We start from the raw sequence: 19,772 nt of genomic DNA on the forward strand, positions 1-19,772 counted from the left end.
GGTGCTGGATACATTTGGCATTTACTTGGTTTGGTTCCTGTTTAACCGCGATGTAAACCTAGTCCTGGTTTATTTCTGGCTTTATTCCCCATTTTGTTGTGTTATGTCTGGACGTGTGACGGTAGCGTCTAAAGTCTAAATCAAGTCTAAACCAGGTCTAAACCAGGACAAAGTGCGGTCTTAAAGGGCCTGTACATGAATTTGATCGAGGAGTGAAGAACAAGTTTCTGAATTAACTTAATGTCAAACTGTTGAACCATGACAGAGAAACATGTTCTCATCCAACATTGTTTGATTGAATACAATTGTTGCGACAATACAACATTTTCTAATTTATGGTATCCAACTAAATGTTTGTTAAAATGTATAGACAATTCAATATCTTGTCTATAGCTGCTTTGTCAATAAACTGTATTAAGAAGACATTTTCCTGAACTGAACGTCAGGTGCTTTTTTACATTTCAATCTGTGGGATTAGTCAGTAGATTTTGACGACATGGGGGAAAAAAACTGGGCTAAATCCGGACTAAACCGAGACTAAACCAGGAGTGTGTCATGACTACTAAGGACTACGTGTGTAAGGAATATTCCAAAACTAGCAAAGTGCAAGACAAGCCCGAGCTCCAAGTTTGAAGAGGACAAGTAATAGCTTCCATGACACACTGGGGGAGGAGAGACAGCCCTGAGTGTTATGAGTGCATGTCTGCGGGCGAATGTGCGCATGTATGTGTTGTCCATGCGTGTTTCGGTTCAGTGCTGGCGCTCGGGCTGAGATAATTAGGCTGCCTGCGGGCCAGAGAAATCATATGTACGAAAACATCATGTAGGGTTCCCAAGTGAAGCGAGAGCGCAACCTTTTGTGAACACATTCCTCAGTCATTCAGAGACTCCACACGCACGCAGACGAGAGGAAGTGAGGGAGCCCGGCCAGAGGGATTTTCTCCACATTTTTAGCTGCGGGTTTTTATTAAGTAAAGTCAGGGCAAGGAAATGTGAAGGGAAATAGCTATTTTGGTTTGGCGAAGACAGAATTAAACTTTGCTGTGATTAAAGTGTATATAACAATGCAATAAGAATAGGGAGTTGTCTGCTTCAATATTATGGATTTGTTCCTTTAATTGTACTTGCATTCATCACTACTCAACCCCCTGCATGGTCCTATTGAAAGACCTTTGAAATGAAGATACTCTAACTTAACATGATTGGCTGCAAATGGCTTTTGAGACGCATGACATTTGGTATTTTTGGGAACCTAATTTGCTTTTACCTTATTCACTTCAATGGCTTAAGTAATTAACCTTTTGTGGATCAATAAAATGTGTCATTTTCAATATGATTACCATTTGTCCTTTTATACAGACTAAAACTGTCTTCCAGTTTCCTGCAGCCTCGTGGTACAGCTTATTTCTCTATGTGATCAAAACTGTCTAGGCGTCTGTGAAGTTGAAGAGGCTTTTTATTTTACTACGGGCAGCACTTACCCCTTATTCCTTGGGATAGTGGTTTACAGCATGCAGCCATTAAATCCATTATTTGTTTCAATAATTAAAGAGCATACACTCTGCGTCTTTTATGTTTATGTTATAATGTAAGACTTAGTTGTGAGGCTGTCATAATCAAACCAGGTAAACGATTAGACAAAGCAGGTCTAAAGAACGGGTTTAAACTATTAACATCACGTCACAACATTACATTTTTAAAAGATAGATGGGTTAATTTTCCATTTTCATCCATGACAATCATTTACAGTCGTGCAGGTTCCCGTTTCCTGCTATAATCGTGAATAAGAATGTTCTTAAAGCCATTACAGGGCCCAACATACCACTGGGATCGATGTGTAGCTCGTCTCAGAGGGGAATGTAAAGACCGTTGCCGTGGTGACAGGACTGCTTGGGGGTGGGGTCACGATGAGGCCAGATGTGCAAATGTGAACCTGAGAACACAATCGAGAAAATTCACTCACCTTCTGTACCTTGTTTGGAATCGATTGATTTCGACAATAGGAATTTCAATAGAAGTTTCATCTCGTGCATAAGATTTACCCTCAGAAGAGAAAATGTGTACTTATTTAAAAATGTACCGCCCTTGATACATTCAAATTGTAATCACAAAACACAAAGAACTTGCCAATAACCTTTCCTTAGTGACCTGATTTGATTGGACGCAAGCATCAAGTGACTGTCGAGCAGGATGTTTTATTGGGTAAGAGAGGAAGCCCTGGTCTCGCATTGATCAGGCGAGTCACAATGGTGTCCTGGAAACAAGGCCTTAACGTTGGACACTCAATACGTCCCTGAAGCCCATGGTTTTTGTCCATCCATGACGGCTCCACGCCGGCCGCCTTTGAAAGGGAAGCTACGAGTACCATCGCTGCAATGAGTTGTGACGGCTGCACGTACCAAAAGGAAAACTAACAGTGAACTGTGTTTTAGTCATAATTATCAGTGCTTTTCAATGCTAGAGGTAAGATAAAGGTAACTTATAAAATAAATAATGCTGTCACATTCACTACCGAACGTATAATGATGAGACGCCCTAATACGACAAACAAGCTTTTATAATTGAGTGTTATGTACAACTCCAACAGTGTATAAGAGAATATATGTGTTTTAAGTTAAGTCAATTTTGAGGTCTATTTTATAGCAAAATACCCACATTTTAGTCAAGTAAAACCTGATTTGCCCCTGTACAGATATATTGTAAAAATAGATTAGGGGTGAATCTGTATCTAAATATAAAGCGTTTAATTCTCAAAGAAGCAGGAAGTGCACTGTAAACATGCTAGTTGTTGTTAGCGTTACCGTGCTGGCAAAATTCTTGTGAAAAGTGCACATGAACTCAATGCAGGGAATATTTAGGATGCTTTGAATGCAATTAAGTGAACAAATTAACGTTTTTAAGATGCCATTTTAAAAACCTCTGCCCTACAAAATTCACTATTCCTCCTTTATATACAATAAATACTATACTATGCAAGGTTGTGGAGTTGGGAGTGGCTCTGTTTTCCAAGACAGGCAGCAGAGCCCTGAGGCAACCAGGGTTTACCTTTGTTGTTTGTCTGCGGAGAGGAGCAGAGATGAAGCAGGGAGAGACCAAAGTCATTCTACAATGTTTTATTAAGCACAATAAGATCCATATCAAAGAAAAGGCGGCCAACTAAGGGATCACTTACAGGTGTCAATGCAACCTCCTTTAATTCTGTGAGTACATGGATGGTCATTAGTGGGAAAGACCAGTGTCTGAGGACATTTAATATGATTATACCTTATGCAAGAAGAGGAGATGTTTATCAGCTCTTATGCCAGAAGAGCTGATAAACGGTTTAAGGTCAGCAGATGTAAATAGTTTTGTTCTGTAACCGCTTCCACCGGGAACTTGTGACCTTTAAAAAGTTCACAGTGCTATTCAAATGCTCTGTTAAGTCGCCATGCTCCATAATTTTATGCTTCTCTTCATAAAAAGATGGGAATTATTATAGCATACTTATGTCACTGCTTAATGCATAAACTAACTCAACAGTCTGACCCCAGATTGACCAAATAAAATCAAAGCGAAAGGATCAGATGGAGGTACGTTGGTTACATAGTTGACCTTCCAGTGTCTGAGCGTCTGCCTATTAAAACCTGTTCAGAGCCGATCTGCAGTGGCTGTAAAGCAGCTGCGAGTTACTGTAATTCTGGGGTGCTGTGCGGAGAGCTGGAGGGCTAAGCTGCAGTCGCTTTTGCGGACGAGTGGAGTCACGCAGGCTTGTCTTCAAACGTACTGTTCACTGTCGCAGGAGGGAAATTTGATACTGCTGAGAATTATTTCATAATAAACCTATAAAAGAATTAACGTTAAAGCGACAATATTTGTGCGTCTTGGTCATGTATTGGTTGTTTCTTTGAGTTATGCAATTACACGCCACTGAGCAGCAAAGTGAGTCATGTGGTTTCAAGTCCTTTTAACCAGTTCAATGAGCTAAAGCCACAACATGCCTAGTAAAATTTAAATAAAGAGCAAGCCTTTTAAAATCCTGAATACTTTCATGTCTAACAAGCAAATGTTGCACAAATAGATACACAGAAATAGGCATGTTTGACTGTTCAGGAAAGTTTAAACATCTAGTTCATACAGTGGTTCTGATGGCAACTCAATTAATGTATTACAACTACAGCCTAAAATACAGCTCAGAAAAGTAAACTATTACTGTAAAACATTTCAACATGAGGACCGATACTTATAAACTCATACTTCATTCAACGAGGACCTTTAAGAATAAATGCCGGAGCTCACAGTGTGCTCATGTGCTCTTTTGTTAAGTTTTAGGATTTCTTATCATGCTTTGAGTCTTATTGATACTTATAGCTCATTAACATAAACAGGGCATAATGCTACAAAACACTTGATGCTAGAAAAACACAGCCAAGTTCACAGTGGCATTAGTTTGGGCCAAGATGTGGATTCAGTAGTTCAGCTCTTAAACCAAATAAACAGAACAAAAACCTGCTAATCTGATTAAAAGGCCTCTAGTCTGAATTGAGCGTTCCCTAACCCTTCCCTGCTGTTGGGCGTTACCTGTGACGGGGCACTGCACGAGAGCCCACCGGACATCTCCCCGATCCGGGCGGCCGCCGTGGGGTTACTGGAGCTGATGAGGACCGGCCCACTGATCTCCATGGAGTGCCTCTGGGGGGGCGGGGCCAGCATGGGCTTGTGGGACATGGTCAGAGACGTGAAAGAATGTCGCTTCTTGCTGTTCTTCTTGTCTCGTGGGGCCCCATTGGTCTGGGGCCCGGATGAGGCGCCCTCTCCAGAGTCCCCGCTGGAGTCCGGTTTGTCCAGTTCGATCAGCTGCCGCGCCGCTGAGTTGAACTGAGGAGAGAAGGTCAGGGGCACAAAGAGGGCAGTTCAATCAGCTGAGTAAGTGTAAACCACTTACTCTCAACATACAGCTGCTGATATTTGTCCATGATGCATTGACCTTTGAATATCTTTATTTATTGTGCATGAATAGACACAACAATTAGTTTAAAATATTTTTGGGGTTGGAAACTAGTATCAGACAGTACAACATCCTTAAAGCTACTGGTCTTTGCTTTTCAGGGGTTCAACTTTTTACTGCATGTCCTTCTGACATTACATACCAGTAACTCAACATTTATCTGTACGAGATGGTTAACACCGTCTCCCATGTGAGAAACAGAAGAACTATCTTTGTATTAATTATTAAAATAAAGCATTAAGGGGAAGCAGAAATATCAGATAATCGCCAAACACTGTTCAAACAGGGGGCACAAACTCTATAAAAACATGAAGATTCCACATGATAAGTCTCAGTTCACTGCTGTTTCAGATCAAAGGTGACGCTGCCGCTTCTGTGACCCTTTTAGATGCTGTAATGTGTGACTGCGAGGTGAAAATCAAAGACGCTGCACTCAAAGGTTGAGGCTAATCACAGGGTGCTCCTCTCTCTTCTACTGCCTCCTTCTCTTTCTCTGTTCTTCCCTTTTCTCCCCCCTTCTCCCCCTTCTCTCTCTCACACTGCCCTGGGCCGCTCCCTAAACTTAACACATAAAAGCACTGAACCTCTGCTTTGGATCCTGGAGAAACCAGCGCAGGTCTACACACACCAGGCAGGATTAGGCGCGAGTACAAGGTGAGAAGGCATAAGCTCTTTACGCAGAGGAGCACATTTAACGGCACTAGAAGATTAGTGTCTCGCCGAGTCAAGAAGCAACAAAGACGTCGGCGGCAGTGACAAAACTAAGCTCTTCTCTGGTTTAGTGAAAGCTTGTAAGTGGATTTAAGGCATTCTGTTTAAAACGGTCCCATTAACAAAATAATAATAATAATCTAATAATAATTCAGACATTGTTGCCATAAATAATACGACATTGCCTTTCTGTAATCAACTGAGTTATGTTGAATTAATTGAGTTTAGAACTGGGTGAACATCACAATTTGAGTAAACACATGGCCAAACTTGTGCTGGTTGAATCTGAAATGAAGACCCAGCCGTCAGCAATGTCGGTAAAGATAAGAAGCTGTAAAAAAGGCTGGGTCTGGAAGGGCATTAAGCATAAAACATGTTCAAATGAGTGTTATGTACAGCACAAGAGGCCGAGATCTTTGGAGGATGTGAGGAGTGGAACAAAGATGCTTGGGAAATGTTAGAGGATATACATTTTTTTACAGTACATTATTTATATATTCAGTAGTGGGTTCAGAGTCCAGGACAATAAAGCAGTGGAATAATATGAAAAGACAGAATCTACACTGAGCTGTATAATCCTACTGCTTTAAAAGAGGCTGTATGTGGCTCGAGGGGGAGGGACTGTCAATGCATAAATCTTCAAAGACATGTTTAGTGCCTTTATGAAATATTGAACACATAGCAGAGAAGCAAAGTCTTACCTCGACGTATGAGATGGGGAAAATTCCAATTTTATCTCCCAGCATTCCCTCTGCCCAGTTTTCATCCACTCTGCGGATCACCGTCAGGATATCGTCCTGGAATTCAGACATACGCAGACTTTAGACAGGAAAGACTCGTAATCACTGCTTATCTCAATAATGTGATGAGAAGCAACAAGCTCTGAGCCCTGTAGACGCGGATTTACAAGAAATAAATGTTTACAGCTGTTCTTGTATGTCCTCCATTTATGTTTCTCTGCATCGCCAAAAGGAGGGATTATTTAGTAGTTCATCTATATCTATGTAACTAAATGATTATACGGAGAAGACGAGATAAACATTAGAGTGTTTGTGGTTTATTGGTTCAAGAGATTCAAAACTAGCCTTATTTGGTGCGTGACAATTATGGCTTCCTGACACATGAGTATTAGCTATACGTCTTATCTTAAACTTGTAACGTGGCATTTAAGTCCAGACCCAAGACTGTGAGGTGCTCTAAAAGCTCACAGTTCTTCTACCACAGTCTGGCGGTCCCTCTATCAAAGCTAATTATAGACATTTATCAACACTGGGCCAAATCTAAACACTTTCTTGAGGCGTTTGAGCTCCCAACCCTGACATTTTCACAATAAAACTTCAGAAAATGAATGTCTGTTTGACTTTAATAAGAGGTAATTTTATTTTACTGAGTCGACACGTGGCAGAGACCGAGGAGCTGGGCTAGTGCAGTGTTTCATTTCATTCATTTCAAAGATAAGAATTTATTTTTGATCATTTTGAGCTGCTGAGATTTAGAGGGTTGTCTTGTATTTTGACTCTACAGTTTAGTCATTTTGAGCAGATGCAATTCCGGTGCTGATATTTTGCATCTACATGTCATATGTCAATTAAGTCGTCAAGGAATATCAAAGTCGCACGTATTGTTAAGCAGTACTTCAATAACGCAAGGGGTGGTGTGTACCTTAGAAAATGGCAGACAATCTTTATCCGCCTCTTTGTCTTTGAGCTCAAAATCGTACAGAGCTTTGCATTGAGGAGGCGGTTGCGGCAGCGGCTTGATGACCTGGACAAAGTTGGTGGGGAAGAATCCGTGGACTCCTCCCATTTCACCGTGGAACCAATTCTCGTCCACCTGGCGCCGCAGAATGACGATGTCGCCTTTGCTGAACTTGAGGTCCCCCGGTTCCTTGCCATCGTAGTTGTAAAGCGCTTTAGCGCAAGGGAGCTGAGGTACACCCTGCGAAACACAAAAGTGAAGAGAAAGTGAGTAAAATGTGGAATGGAAATGAAGACACTTGTCAAAACAGTCTCTCGATGCTGTAACCGCAAACTGAGCAGCAGCGAGACAAAGTCGAAAGAGGGCCAACTTTGGAAAACATGAGCTTTTATCACGTTTGGGATGACAAGGGAAAATAGGGAATTGTTAAAAGTTGAGAATGAGACAGTGTCGTTTAGAAAAGTACTGGGGCAGTGGCTTTGAGGATGCAAATATAAAAGACATTTGTTATTGCAACGTTTTATGGAACTTTTGCTCCTTTCAATGGACACAAAAATAAGCCCATAAGTAAAAAAACTAAAACTATCATCCATATATTACATTAACAACATAAATCTCATATTAAACCCCCGCTCTGGGCAAAACGGACGGAATGGAAATGGAAACACGTCACCTCTGAATCTCAAAATAGACAAATTTGTCAGAGAACGGACAAAATGTGACTTTCATTTTGGATTTAATGAGCTTCAAGCCTTCTTTTCTTTGGATATCACTCCCGTATTTTCTCATTTCATTCTCAACTTCTCTTGTGTTCTCTTTAGTCCTGGTTCCGTGTTTTGTTGTTGTTCTAAAAATAAATCATGACAATAATGAAGTTTTCAACTACAGGCACAAACTCTCCAGAGGCATTGGCAATAGTGTTACACATGCAACATGTTTTCTTGATGTCATGAAGCTCAATCGCGGCCTCACAGAAGAGAGGATTAGCCGCATTAGCAGTCCCGTCACTGCCTAATCGAGCACACAATAAATCACTTGATGTCCTGACACTTCAAAAAACAAGTGCACACAATTAAGCCTCTGTGCCATTAGCGAGAGTTTCGGAGCCTTTTTATTTCTGCCGCAATCGTTCAAAGATGTGTGGTTCTGTGTTGACAGTTGAGGACTGATGAGCTGCGCTGACTGTGACTAGCCGACTAACGCCTTCACTGGCCCCGCGGCTCTGCTCTTTTATTGGAGTCCGGACCCCTGAAAGACTCATTCAGTGCAGTGACAATCCTGGGGAAAGAGGGAGTATGGGTAGGGGGAGTCGCAGGATAGACAAGCATCAATGTTGTCCATTCAGGAAGAGTGTCTATGAAGAAGGCTCAGGTCCAAAGCAGACCCAGAGACATCCTCAGCGTGAGCGGAATCACAAGCACCAGCACCTGACGAAGGCACTGCTGCAGTCACACTCACATCACAGGGACAACGCCCGGATGGATCACATTTAGGACCCGGATATCACTTGGTTATTTTCTCTTCTTTTTGTCAGGATTGTGGAGAGGTTGAAAATAACTTGGCGTTTACTTGGAATCAGTAAGAAGGGAGTAGCAGAAGAAGGAGGCTAGTACCACCTCATGACATCAGCTGGTGTCATATGTCTTCTCCTTTTCACTCAATCGCCACCAACACACTTCAACCAAGTCTGATGGGTTTCCACTCTCCACAACTACAACTGAAATGCCCTGTACCTGGCTTTTATTTCGTGTAGTTCAGGAAAAGCTTGCAGCGTGCTAAGAAAGCAGCCTGCTTGTTTCCATGGAAATGTTTCTGTAGCTATTATAATTCATAGTAGGGCATACAAGTTGTACATCTCCATGGAGAATGTTCTGAAGTACAGTTGTAGCCTTCTAAGGTGACTTTCCACCTCCAGAAAGTTAGATACGGTAGTATTACTGTGAGATAAAGTGGGTGAAGCTAATAATTGGGTCCAGGGCCTTTAACGTGAAAGCAGAACAAAAAGAATTGGAGACTTATGGCTTGCACTTTCCACACATACAGTCTAAAAAAGCCTATCTAGTTTATTTTTAGTTTGACATGAGGAGGAAGTGAACTTGAAGCCTATATCCACGGAGACAAAGGTGACGTGGAGGAGGCGAGGAAGGGAAAGGGAGAAAGGGACTAACACAGACTTTAGAGCAGTCGGTGCAGTCCTGTTAAAATCTAATGAAGCGTTTAAAGAGCGAGAGAAGAAAAGCAGTGATGCTGAGCCAGGCTGACATGAGCCCTTTGCACACAGCCTCGAGCGGACATTTTCAGACTTTCACACCAAGACCCACCTCTCTAATGTGTGGCTTCAAGTACTAACTTAAATACAAGAAATTAGACTAAATCTCAACTAAGCTGTGACTGACACAAAAAGAGTTCTAATTAGGACTGAAATAACTTGGTGATCTCGGACCAAAGCAGAACCAAATCAGGATTGAAAACCAAGAGAGACACGATCAAAGCCAAAATAAGAAGAAACTAAATCTATTAATGAACTTGATATGCAAAAAAATGATGTACGGCTGGGCAACATCACAAAAAATTAGCTTCTCTTCTCCTTTTATTGATTTTTATTACATTTTATGTTGTCTTTTGTAATTCCAGAACTTAAACAATTAATTCACGGTCACAGTTCTTCCAATAAAGTCTATGGATGTCAAGATTATTTGGTTAATCGATAAGAACTAATAATTTACAATTTAGGAAGCAAAATCTAGTCTTTACTTCCATCTATAGTCCAAAAAATACACCTAAATACAAATAGTCGTTCAATGTCGTAAAACAAACGTTTTATATCGTGACAAAGTCTGCTCCACATGACAAGCTTTATACTGGCAGAGGATTGGCTGTGGAGCCAACATACTATTGCACTGAGCCAATCTGTCTGTTCTTCCACAGCCAAAAACTTGTGAGGGAGAAGGGTGAGTGGTGGCCCCCAGCACTGCAGTGGAGCGGGGTCCCTCTTTCAGGCCATCGTGGGGGAAGTGAGCGGAGCGCGGCTCAAGCTAATGAATGCAGAATCATTTACCAGTGACACCTCGAGTTCACAGCATCAATAGAATCTGATTACATGGTGAATATAAAACGCTCGTCCTCCTCGCAGTGTGCAAAATGGAAGTGGCTGCTTGTACGGTCGCTCAATGTGTTATTATTGGTGGGATACAATGTACAATGTCTAAAGTCAAAGTGTTATGTAATAGCACTTGAATGTGTTGGCAGTGGTGCACATCAAAATGTGTAGTGCAAAATAAATCTCAGCAAATTGAATTATAACAACACTGATGTTAAAAAAAATCTAATTGTGATCTGATCCTTAGGCGATATTCTCTTTTAATGAGCTTGTCATATTGTGATCCTGTGTTGTTTAAGTTAACGCAGCGTTACATTTCCCTACAGACTACTATTGGTCAGCCTCTGTCCAAGCGAGTGATTTAACCAATCACAGTGAAGTGTAGCAGCAGTTTAGTTACCTCTTAATGGCAGAAGATACTAACTGCATGAAATGTGATCAAATCGACTTGCACTCTGATGCTGGGACATGGTTTGGATAAATGTTTTATGATCAAGTCCTTCAAAGGTTAAATTTAGGTCAGAAATTACAACATTACATAAGCTTCTACTGGGCTGCTGCAGCATGTAATGAGATATAGGTCATAGTTTGACACTGCTGTCTATAATGGAGTTGCCATGGAGAAAATAAAATGTGCAGTATTTAGCATATTTTGTTTTACATAGTTTGGTTATGCCCTCTTCATACAAACTTGGCACTGCCACAAAGTCTTGCTTGTTCTTAAACTGTACTAAACCTACATTATTCAAAGCTATTCACTTCTCCCTTTCATTGTAGATCCCACTGAGTGTGCAAACTGTGCATGGGAAACACTTAATTTGATACAAAAGCTAATGAAGAGAAAGGCAATTAGTCTGGCCACCTGCATCGCACACAATGCTAGCTTTTGTCCTGACTGTATCATTGCCTCGTCGACACATTAACAACACTAAACTAATTAACATTTTGCACAGTAGGAAGTTTGTGTTTTAATTGTTAGTGTTTTAATATAAGCCAAACTGTGAAACCAAATGCAACTTAGCGCATTACAACGATTCTCCAAGGGGTTAAACGACTGACTCTGGTGTGGGAAGATGATCTCTCATGCTCCTAAACCACTCTTTCTACCAGATCATTCAGTATATCCAGGCTGACCTCTTTCATTAGGCACATGACAATGGTGAACTTTGACCTGACCAACAGCAGTTAACCCCTTACCTCTTTGCTTGGTTAAATCCGGGTGGTGACTTTTTTTTGTCCAGGCAGTGTATTTTGCTTGGATGCTGATAAGCCTCATGTGTGGGTGCAGAGGCTCAGCTGGTGTGTGTTTTCTCTCCTGTATTGTAGTTAATGCATTGAGAGCGGTGTGCTTAAAGGGATTTGGCTGCCGGGGCTGTCTTCACCGGCTCAGATTAGAACTGAATTACAGAGCATTCAGCAGCGCCGCCAGACACCAACTCCCGCTAACAGGACAGGCAGCAAAGCAGGTCTAATGAAGGTGAAGGAAGGGACAACAACCACATAAGGACACTAATGCGCTAAAGGATGCTTCAGATTGAAACTTGTATACACTAGTGAAACTAGACTGCCAAATCCACAACTATCATTATTGCTATGTAGAAGTTAAGACTGTAGTCAAAAACTTCAGCTCTATTAAGACATTTATGACCACATGTTGTGCTTTGGTTATGTTCAAAGATCACGTCGCTTTCCCACCTTTTAAAAAATGTTGGTAAAGTCTGCTTTTGTAAATAAAGGTTGATTCTTGAAAAGCAAAAAAGCAACAGTAACACAACCAAAATATCGGTTGAGCCAATAATAAAATCACAATTGAATCTAAAGTAAGAAAGTAAGTTTTGGTTTCTTATTGTAAATGACCAGTAGTTCTCAAACCATCTAAGAATATTTAACCTTCCAAGTACCATCAGACTTATATCTAAAGGACTATACCATTGCTATAGAGGTTCTGAACAAAATGGAGGAGGGAAATGTGGATAAAATTGACTCCAAATTAAAGGGGCTGCATCGGATTTTTTTGAAACACGAAAAACAGAACTAGTTCATGTAATAAAGTAAAACTTGTTTTGCCCCAGTGCAGATATAATGTAAATGTTTCAATGTTTGAAAATCGGTAAAACTCAGGTACAGCCCCTTTAAGTTAACAGTAAAACTTAAGAGTCTGCGTACCACAAGAATACTTTCACGTACCACAGTACTACCCTATCCTCAGATCAAATCATAAAAACATGCAGCACACATTGTCCAATTAGGAGAGCTTAAAAAAAAAAAACTGGCTAGAATGTTTCTCCTTGCACATGTAACCACAGAAAAGAATAATAAATTAAGGTTCTAGTTAACTTTTGCCCCATCAGCAGTCTGGAGGTGGCGTGTTAGACAAAAAGCCCCAATGTCCTAGTGCCAGACATGAATCTCGCCCCATATGGAGAACTACAGGAGAACTGTGGGGGGTGGGGGAACAAGCCGGGCCAGATTGGTGCCAGAGACAGCGTGGTCTCCCCTTGTCCACACGCGCTTCCACACTGGGGACGTGTCAGACTTTACACTGCATCTGCTGTGGGACAGATGGAGGCTGGGCAAGACCAAGGTGCTCCCCAAATGATGCTAGGGTACAACGGGGTAAAACCAGAGCGGCGGGGACAGCTTGAGTCCATTACTGTTGAATGGTTTCTAATGGGTGTTTTATGGCACTGTACAGAAGGCATTCTCACAGCGTTTGTAAGGACGGGTTTGTCTGTGAGAGTGAAATGGGAAGGGGAAAAAGCACATGCTAATGCCAAGAGGTACATTTTGTGAGATTGTGTGCGTGTTATGGCAGCAATAAAACATTTTACAGAAGATTAGAGTTAATAAACAAATGGAACTCGGGTGTATTGTAAAACATTTTTTAAAAGTGTTACTCGATGGGTGGAAAATAAGCGTACAAAGCAGGGCTCCACAATATTGGACATTATTGCAATGTAAGATATGACTGTTGATTACTGCGATTAGGATAATATTGCGTCTATATTTTTATACTTTTAGACTTCAAAACAGTCAACTTACTGAATAAGGAAAATCATGAATAAAATCTGTTGTTTTCGTAGTAAAAAATCTTTGTGTGATTGCATTATATTTTGATTAATGGGATATTGATATTTTTGCGATATATTGTGCAACACTACATCCCCTAAATAAAAACACAAAACATGCACAGAAAAAAGTGAAATGGCAAATTTTTTAATCGGATTCTCAATATCCATATAGTCCATATACTTAACCCCTTTTTTGTCTGTTTAAATGATCGGTTGCTTCAAGGTTATGCAGTGTGTGATATACCCCACATAAATGCAGTTTTGTCGTTGAACCAGGCATTGCTTTGTGTCAAACTGACTATAACTGAAATGTTGATACTGAATCATAATTTTTTCCCACATAAAAGCCAACGTCAGCTTTTCCCCTGACATCACTAACTATAAAATATTCCAATTTCACACTTAATATTACGGAAGTGACAGCTGGGATCATATTTCCATTAGGACTAAATCAAACCAAGTGAGTAGAGTGTTTTCTTGACTCATTGACAGCTGAATAAGGCTGTCACTCATCTGGGGCCGTCATCAGCCTCTGGGACACAAACAAAAGAGACGTCTTTTCTACAGTTACTGTAGAAACTGCACAGAAACACTTTTTGTTGCTATTTATGGGTCTGAAGACAAAAGGTGGATACAAGGATTTGCTGGTGTCCAAAGGGAGTAAGAGAATAAAGGCTTTATAAAGTTAAGCTCAAATGTACTCAAAGTTTGCCTCAGCAGTCTGTGAAAAACACACAACCAAACCGAGTGAATGTATACGTAAAAAGAAACAGATCTTTGGTAGAGGAAAGAATGGAAGAACTTGGCACATACTATTTGTTTTGATATTTTGGATTGAAATACAGATGGTTAAATCATTGTAATAATAACAGTTTGGGCTGTGCTCAATGTATCGATATCGTGATATATCGTGATGGACTTCTTGGCAAAACATGTATCAATACAGAGATGCGTATCGTGATACTTTTCCACAACAAAGTCATTAGAAATTGCTGAGGTCTTAACTTCTGAAGCTACAGACCGCTGCATTAAGGCGGAGTCTGAGGAGCTGAAAATGTGACTGATCATAGGACAGTTGTCTTCTGATATTGAAGACTCCGTCAACATGAAATTCGAATGCATTTTTCTTTTCTACTTAATCAAAACATAATTTTAGTAAACATTTAACGTAGTGTTTAAGGGATATCCATAAATCAGGACGCATATCGTATTCATGTTCCATGTATCGGGATTCGTATTGTATCGTGAGTTACTAGGCAATACCCAGGCCTATTGGACAGTAGGTAAACAATACTATTTTAAAATAGGTGATTTCAAATCAAAGTCAGGAAATAGAAATGTGACATTTTTGGAATTACATGTCAAAAGTTTATGTTAATCAGAAATGTTTTTATTGCCATTGTCAGTGAACTTTCTTGGGTGATAAGAAACAACAAGAAACAACAATAGCAAAATATAAAGCAAAGTAATACTAATAAGGTCTGAATGAAAAAAATATTAACTAAATAAGATTAAAAAATAAATAAACTTATAATAAATACTTTGACTGAATACAGCCCTATTTGACAGTGACGATTATCATGAAAATCTGTTTATTTCACGATTCAAATACACCGACTACAGAGGAAGAAAAGTAGTCTGAACATTCCCTCATGAGTACAAGTGTTTGGTGGTCTTAAATGAACACCAGGCAGCTTTAGGAAACTCCAGTTGTATTTTGCTAAGATTTCCCTTTGCCCCCTGCTCCAAGCGTCGCCATCCTGATAAACGCTGCACTTGTTTGTTTCGTTCACCACAGCAAATGAGGGCCAACCCAGAGTCTGGAGGCAGCAGTCTGGACGCCAGATGGAGCCTGAACATGTGAGAGGGACAGGAAGTTTTCAGAGCCCGGTGTCTCTCCTCCTGTTCGACGTGCACTCAGAGTTCTCATGTCAGCTTCCATTAACTAATGTTGTTTACATTTGGAAAAAAGACAAAGGAGCAGCTGTAGATGCTTTTCCCTTATGTCCAGACACAATTATTTAACAGGACTTCTCTCAGTGAGCGTACAAAACTGAACTGGAGCACAGAAGTCTGGCCTCTTATCGAGCTGATAACAGTGAGTATCAACACATGGCTACATGCATGTTTCACAGGGTATAGACCCTCACAATACGATACGTATCCCGATACAGGGGCCACGACACGATGTGTATCCCGATACAGGGGACACGATACGATACGCATCCCGATACAGGGGCCACGACACGATACGCATCCCGATACAGGGGCCACGACACGATACGTATCCCGATACAGGGGACACGACACGATACGTATCCCGATACAGGGGACACGACACGATACGTATCCCGATACAAGTGACACGATACGATACGTATCCCGATACAGGGGACACGATACGATACGTATCCCGATACAGGGGACACGATACGATACGTATCCCGATACAGGGGACACGATACGATACGTATCCCGATACAGGGGACACGATACGATACGTATCCCGATACAGGGGATACGATACGTATCCCGATACAGGGGACACGATACGTATCCCGATACAGGGGACACGATACGTATCCCGATACAGGGGACACGATACGTATCCCGATACAGGGGACACGATACGTATCCCGATACAGGGGACACGATACGTATCCCGATACAGGGGACACGATACGTATCCCGATACGTATCCCGATACGTATCCCGATACGTATCCCGATACGTATCCCGATACGTATCCCGATACGTATCCCGATACAAGGGACACGATACGATACGTATCCCGATACAGGGGACACGATACGATACGTATCCCGATACAAGGGACACGATACGATACGTATCCCGATACAGGGGACACGATACGATACGTATCTCGATACAGGGGACACGATACGATACGTATCCCGATACAGGGGACACGATACGTATCCCGAAACAGGGGGCGATACGATACATATCCCGATACAGGGGACGCGATGTGATACGTATCCCGATAAAGGGGACACAATACGATATGTATCCCGATACAGGGGACACGATACGATATGTATCCCGATACATGTATATTCCGATACAATTCCCTCATTACGATACGTATCCCAATACATTTTTGAAAAAAGGGTCTTAAAAATGTGCCAAATGGGTGATTATTTTACTCTGGATAAGAAAACGTATGAAATTTCATGTTTATCCACAAAGCACTTATTTATAAATCCATTATGCTCTAATAACTTCATACATCCAACCAGAATCAGAATCAGAAAAGGGTTTATTGTTATTTGTCGATGAACAAAAATTCACAAACATAGGATTCGGTGCAACACTGACAACAAACATTGAACACTTTATACAAAAATAGCATGATATGTACATAGTAGAATAAAATGTAAAATATAAAGTTAAAATATAAAGTGAACAGTGCAGTGAGTGCAAAGTGCTGAGGCAGTGTTCATGAGTCCAACGGCAGAGGGAAAGAAACAGTTCTTATGACGGGAGGTTCCGGTCCGGATGGACCGTAGCCTCCTGCCTGAGGGGAGTGGCCTCCTGCCTGAAGGGAGTGGCCTCCTGCCTGAGGGGAGTGGCCTCCTGCCTGAGGGGAGTGGCCTCCTGTCTGAGGGAAGCGGCTCAAATAGTCCGTGTCCAGGGTGAGAAGGGTCGGCTGTAATCCGACCTGCACGTCCCAGAGCCCTGGAAACGTACAGGTCCTGCAGAGATGGGAGTTTGCGGCCGGTCACCTTCTCAGCAGAGCGCACAATGCGCTGTAGTCTCTGTTTGTCCCTGGCTGTGGCTCCAGCGTACCTCACAGTGATGGAGGAGGTGAGGATGAACTCAATAATGGCCGTGTAGAACTGCACCATCATCTCTGCTGTCAGATTGGCTTTCCTCAGCTGCTGCGGGAAGTACATCCTCTGCTGGGCCTTCCCGGTGAGGGAGCTGAACCAACTGATCCAAATAGAAATATAAGGAACAGAAATCCAGTAAAGTATTGCATGTTTCTTGCCAAACAATTGGAATGGTCTGAACATGCTGCAGCAGCATCTTCTGCACAGGTCAGTTTCTGATCAGGTCCACAGCTCCTTCTCACCTCGGCCGAGAGGAGCAGCACAAACAGCAGATCAAAAGAACTATTCCACCTCGTTTAAAGCCTACGGGCCACAGTTTTTAATTTTTTTTTTAATAAATAAAAATATCGATAGTGACAATATATCGCCGTATCGATATTTTGAACACAACTCTAGCAGTGTGCATCTGTCTCGTGTTCACTCGTGGCGTGGACAGCCGATTAGTTCATTCACATGTCAATCATAGGATGCACCTCCTGCTCACCTGCAGCCTCGTCGGCTCGTCCCCAGGAGAGCAGCACGTTTGCCTGGCTGCGCATGCGTGGAAAGAAAGACAGTTCGAGCTGGCTCAGAAGAGATGGAAATCTACAGAGACGAGAGATGCGATGTGATCAGTCGCGCTAATAAACAAACGCACGTGTAGCAGCGAGGCTGTAGCAGCGAGGCTGTAGCAGCGAGGCTGTAGCAGCGAGGCTGTAGCAGCGAGGCTGTAGCAGCGAGGCTGTAGCAGCGAGGCTGTAGCAGCGAGGCTGTAGCGTGCTTCCGCACGGGGGGAGTGCGCACGCGCACTTCCGCTTTAGTCCTCAAATCCGCAAAAATTATTCCTTTTAACAGTGTAGCGCAATGTAGCAAACATCCTGACCCAATACATTTACTTTTAGAATTGGCCCAAAAACAAGATTTTAAAATCTGCAAGTAACTTGAAACACAAATAATAAGTAGCCTCACCATATGCTGATATTTAGGAGAAGTTGAACATGTACCATAAAAACAGAGATTTTTGTATTTAGAGATTTACTTTTTTTATTATTCACATACTTTTTCAACCTAGAAAGGATGTTATCTCTCTTCATTCTGAAAACCATGCAGGTGACTGTAACAGGCACACAACAGTGTCGTTTCCCTTCATCACTTCTCTTAGCACCTGAGGGTAACTGCAGTCTACACTGTTACAGAAAGGTCCCGGCCTCCAGCTGCAGCCCGGGGTCTCCAGGGAATGTTGTTGCTAGACCCAGGGATCAAAGGCAAACTTCCTCCAGTCCAGAGCCCTCACCTCTAAGACTGAACGTGCTCAAGCAGGAAACACAGTGAAACTTCCCTCTGAAGGGCCGAGGCGTGGAGGTTAAGAGGTCTATGAAAACATTCAGCACATGCACGTACAATGGAGACATTACAGAGTTGCGTGCACGGCGTAAGCTGCAGATTAGTCATCTGAAGGAAAGCAGGAAGAAGACTTTATGGCTTCTGTTTCCCATATGGTTTCCATGACTTTTGGTACATGTGACCTCTTGATACAGTGCTACATGTGCATATTTGGCCCGTTTACCTGGCTGAGTGGGGGGGGGGGGCTGAAGGTGGGTGGCCAAGGGATCACCCAGTCTGCTACATAAGACTGGGTGAAGATTGGCTAAAGACTGTGCTTTGAAACTCAGAGCCAGTTCAAACGCTGAACCTAACAAATGTTCTCACAGGAACACGCTGGAGAGAGGAGTGAGAAAGTGAGTGGTGTGAGATCCAATGAAGTCAAATGGAGCAGAGGCCGAGTAAAGAGCCGAGTACTGAATCCACATCACAGCATTGTGTACTACGGGTCAACTGCCCTGCTCTGTAGGCATGACACACTCAACTGTAAAAAAAAGAGGGCAGAAAACACATCATAACTATTTTGTTTATGGTAAAAAATATATTTTATTTTGTTGGTGGTCATACACCTGCAGAGTAAAGTAGCTCTAGGGGAAATGTTCGAAAGGTTTAGTTTGAGGAAAACGTACGGCTCATTTGTTCATTATAGATTTGTCGTCTCTATAGGGACCATGTTATTAGTACTAATCAATAGAAAGTGGATTAAGTGCTTTGATTCAACAGCGCCTTGAGAGACGGCATATATTGCCATGTACAGTTTAATTTTCGAGTTAGAGCAGGATTAGCCTACAAATGTCAGCGTATCTCCACAATGAAATACACTCTGAGCTGAATACCAAGCGTTTCCTCACATCTCTCACTGTGCGGCTGAAAGCGTGCAGTGTCTGTGGCCCTTTGTTCCTCTGGTCATTCAGGGAGCCACCTGCTCTGCTCAGTGCCAGAAACTTCACTTTACACAATGATCAAAGCCAAAATCCACAAGAAAAAAGATA

The 19,772-nt window shown here is 42.0% G+C and overlaps 2 protein-coding genes across 2 annotated transcripts in view; one reads left to right on the forward strand and one right to left on the reverse strand.

Moving 5' to 3' along the window:
• palld (palladin, cytoskeletal associated protein) overlaps nucleotides 1–19,772 on the forward strand; it is a 457,154-nt gene that overhangs the window by 93,837 nt on the left and 343,545 nt on the right. The gene's annotated exons all lie outside the window — the stretch shown is intronic.
• sh3rf1 (SH3 domain containing ring finger 1) overlaps nucleotides 1–19,772 on the reverse strand; it is a 45,838-nt gene that overhangs the window by 12,902 nt on the left and 13,164 nt on the right. The window contains exons 2-5 of the mRNA XM_072438206.1: nucleotides 7,358–7,633; nucleotides 6,397–6,492; nucleotides 4,558–4,854; nucleotides 1,823–1,933 (exon numbers count right to left, since the gene is read on the reverse strand). Of these exons, the coding sequence (XP_072294307.1) occupies nucleotides 1,823–1,933; nucleotides 4,558–4,854; nucleotides 6,397–6,492; nucleotides 7,358–7,633 (780 nt within the window). The remainder of the gene's footprint in view (nucleotides 1–1,822; nucleotides 1,934–4,557; nucleotides 4,855–6,396; nucleotides 6,493–7,357; nucleotides 7,634–19,772) is intronic.

The sequence above is a fragment of the Eucyclogobius newberryi genome, unplaced genomic scaffold (assembly GCF_026437365.1).
Source record: "Eucyclogobius newberryi isolate DKJ021-1_F unplaced genomic scaffold, fEucNew1.0.hap1 SCAF_9, whole genome shotgun sequence".
NCBI classification, from domain to species: Eukaryota; Metazoa; Chordata; class Actinopteri; order Gobiiformes; family Gobiidae; genus Eucyclogobius; species Eucyclogobius newberryi.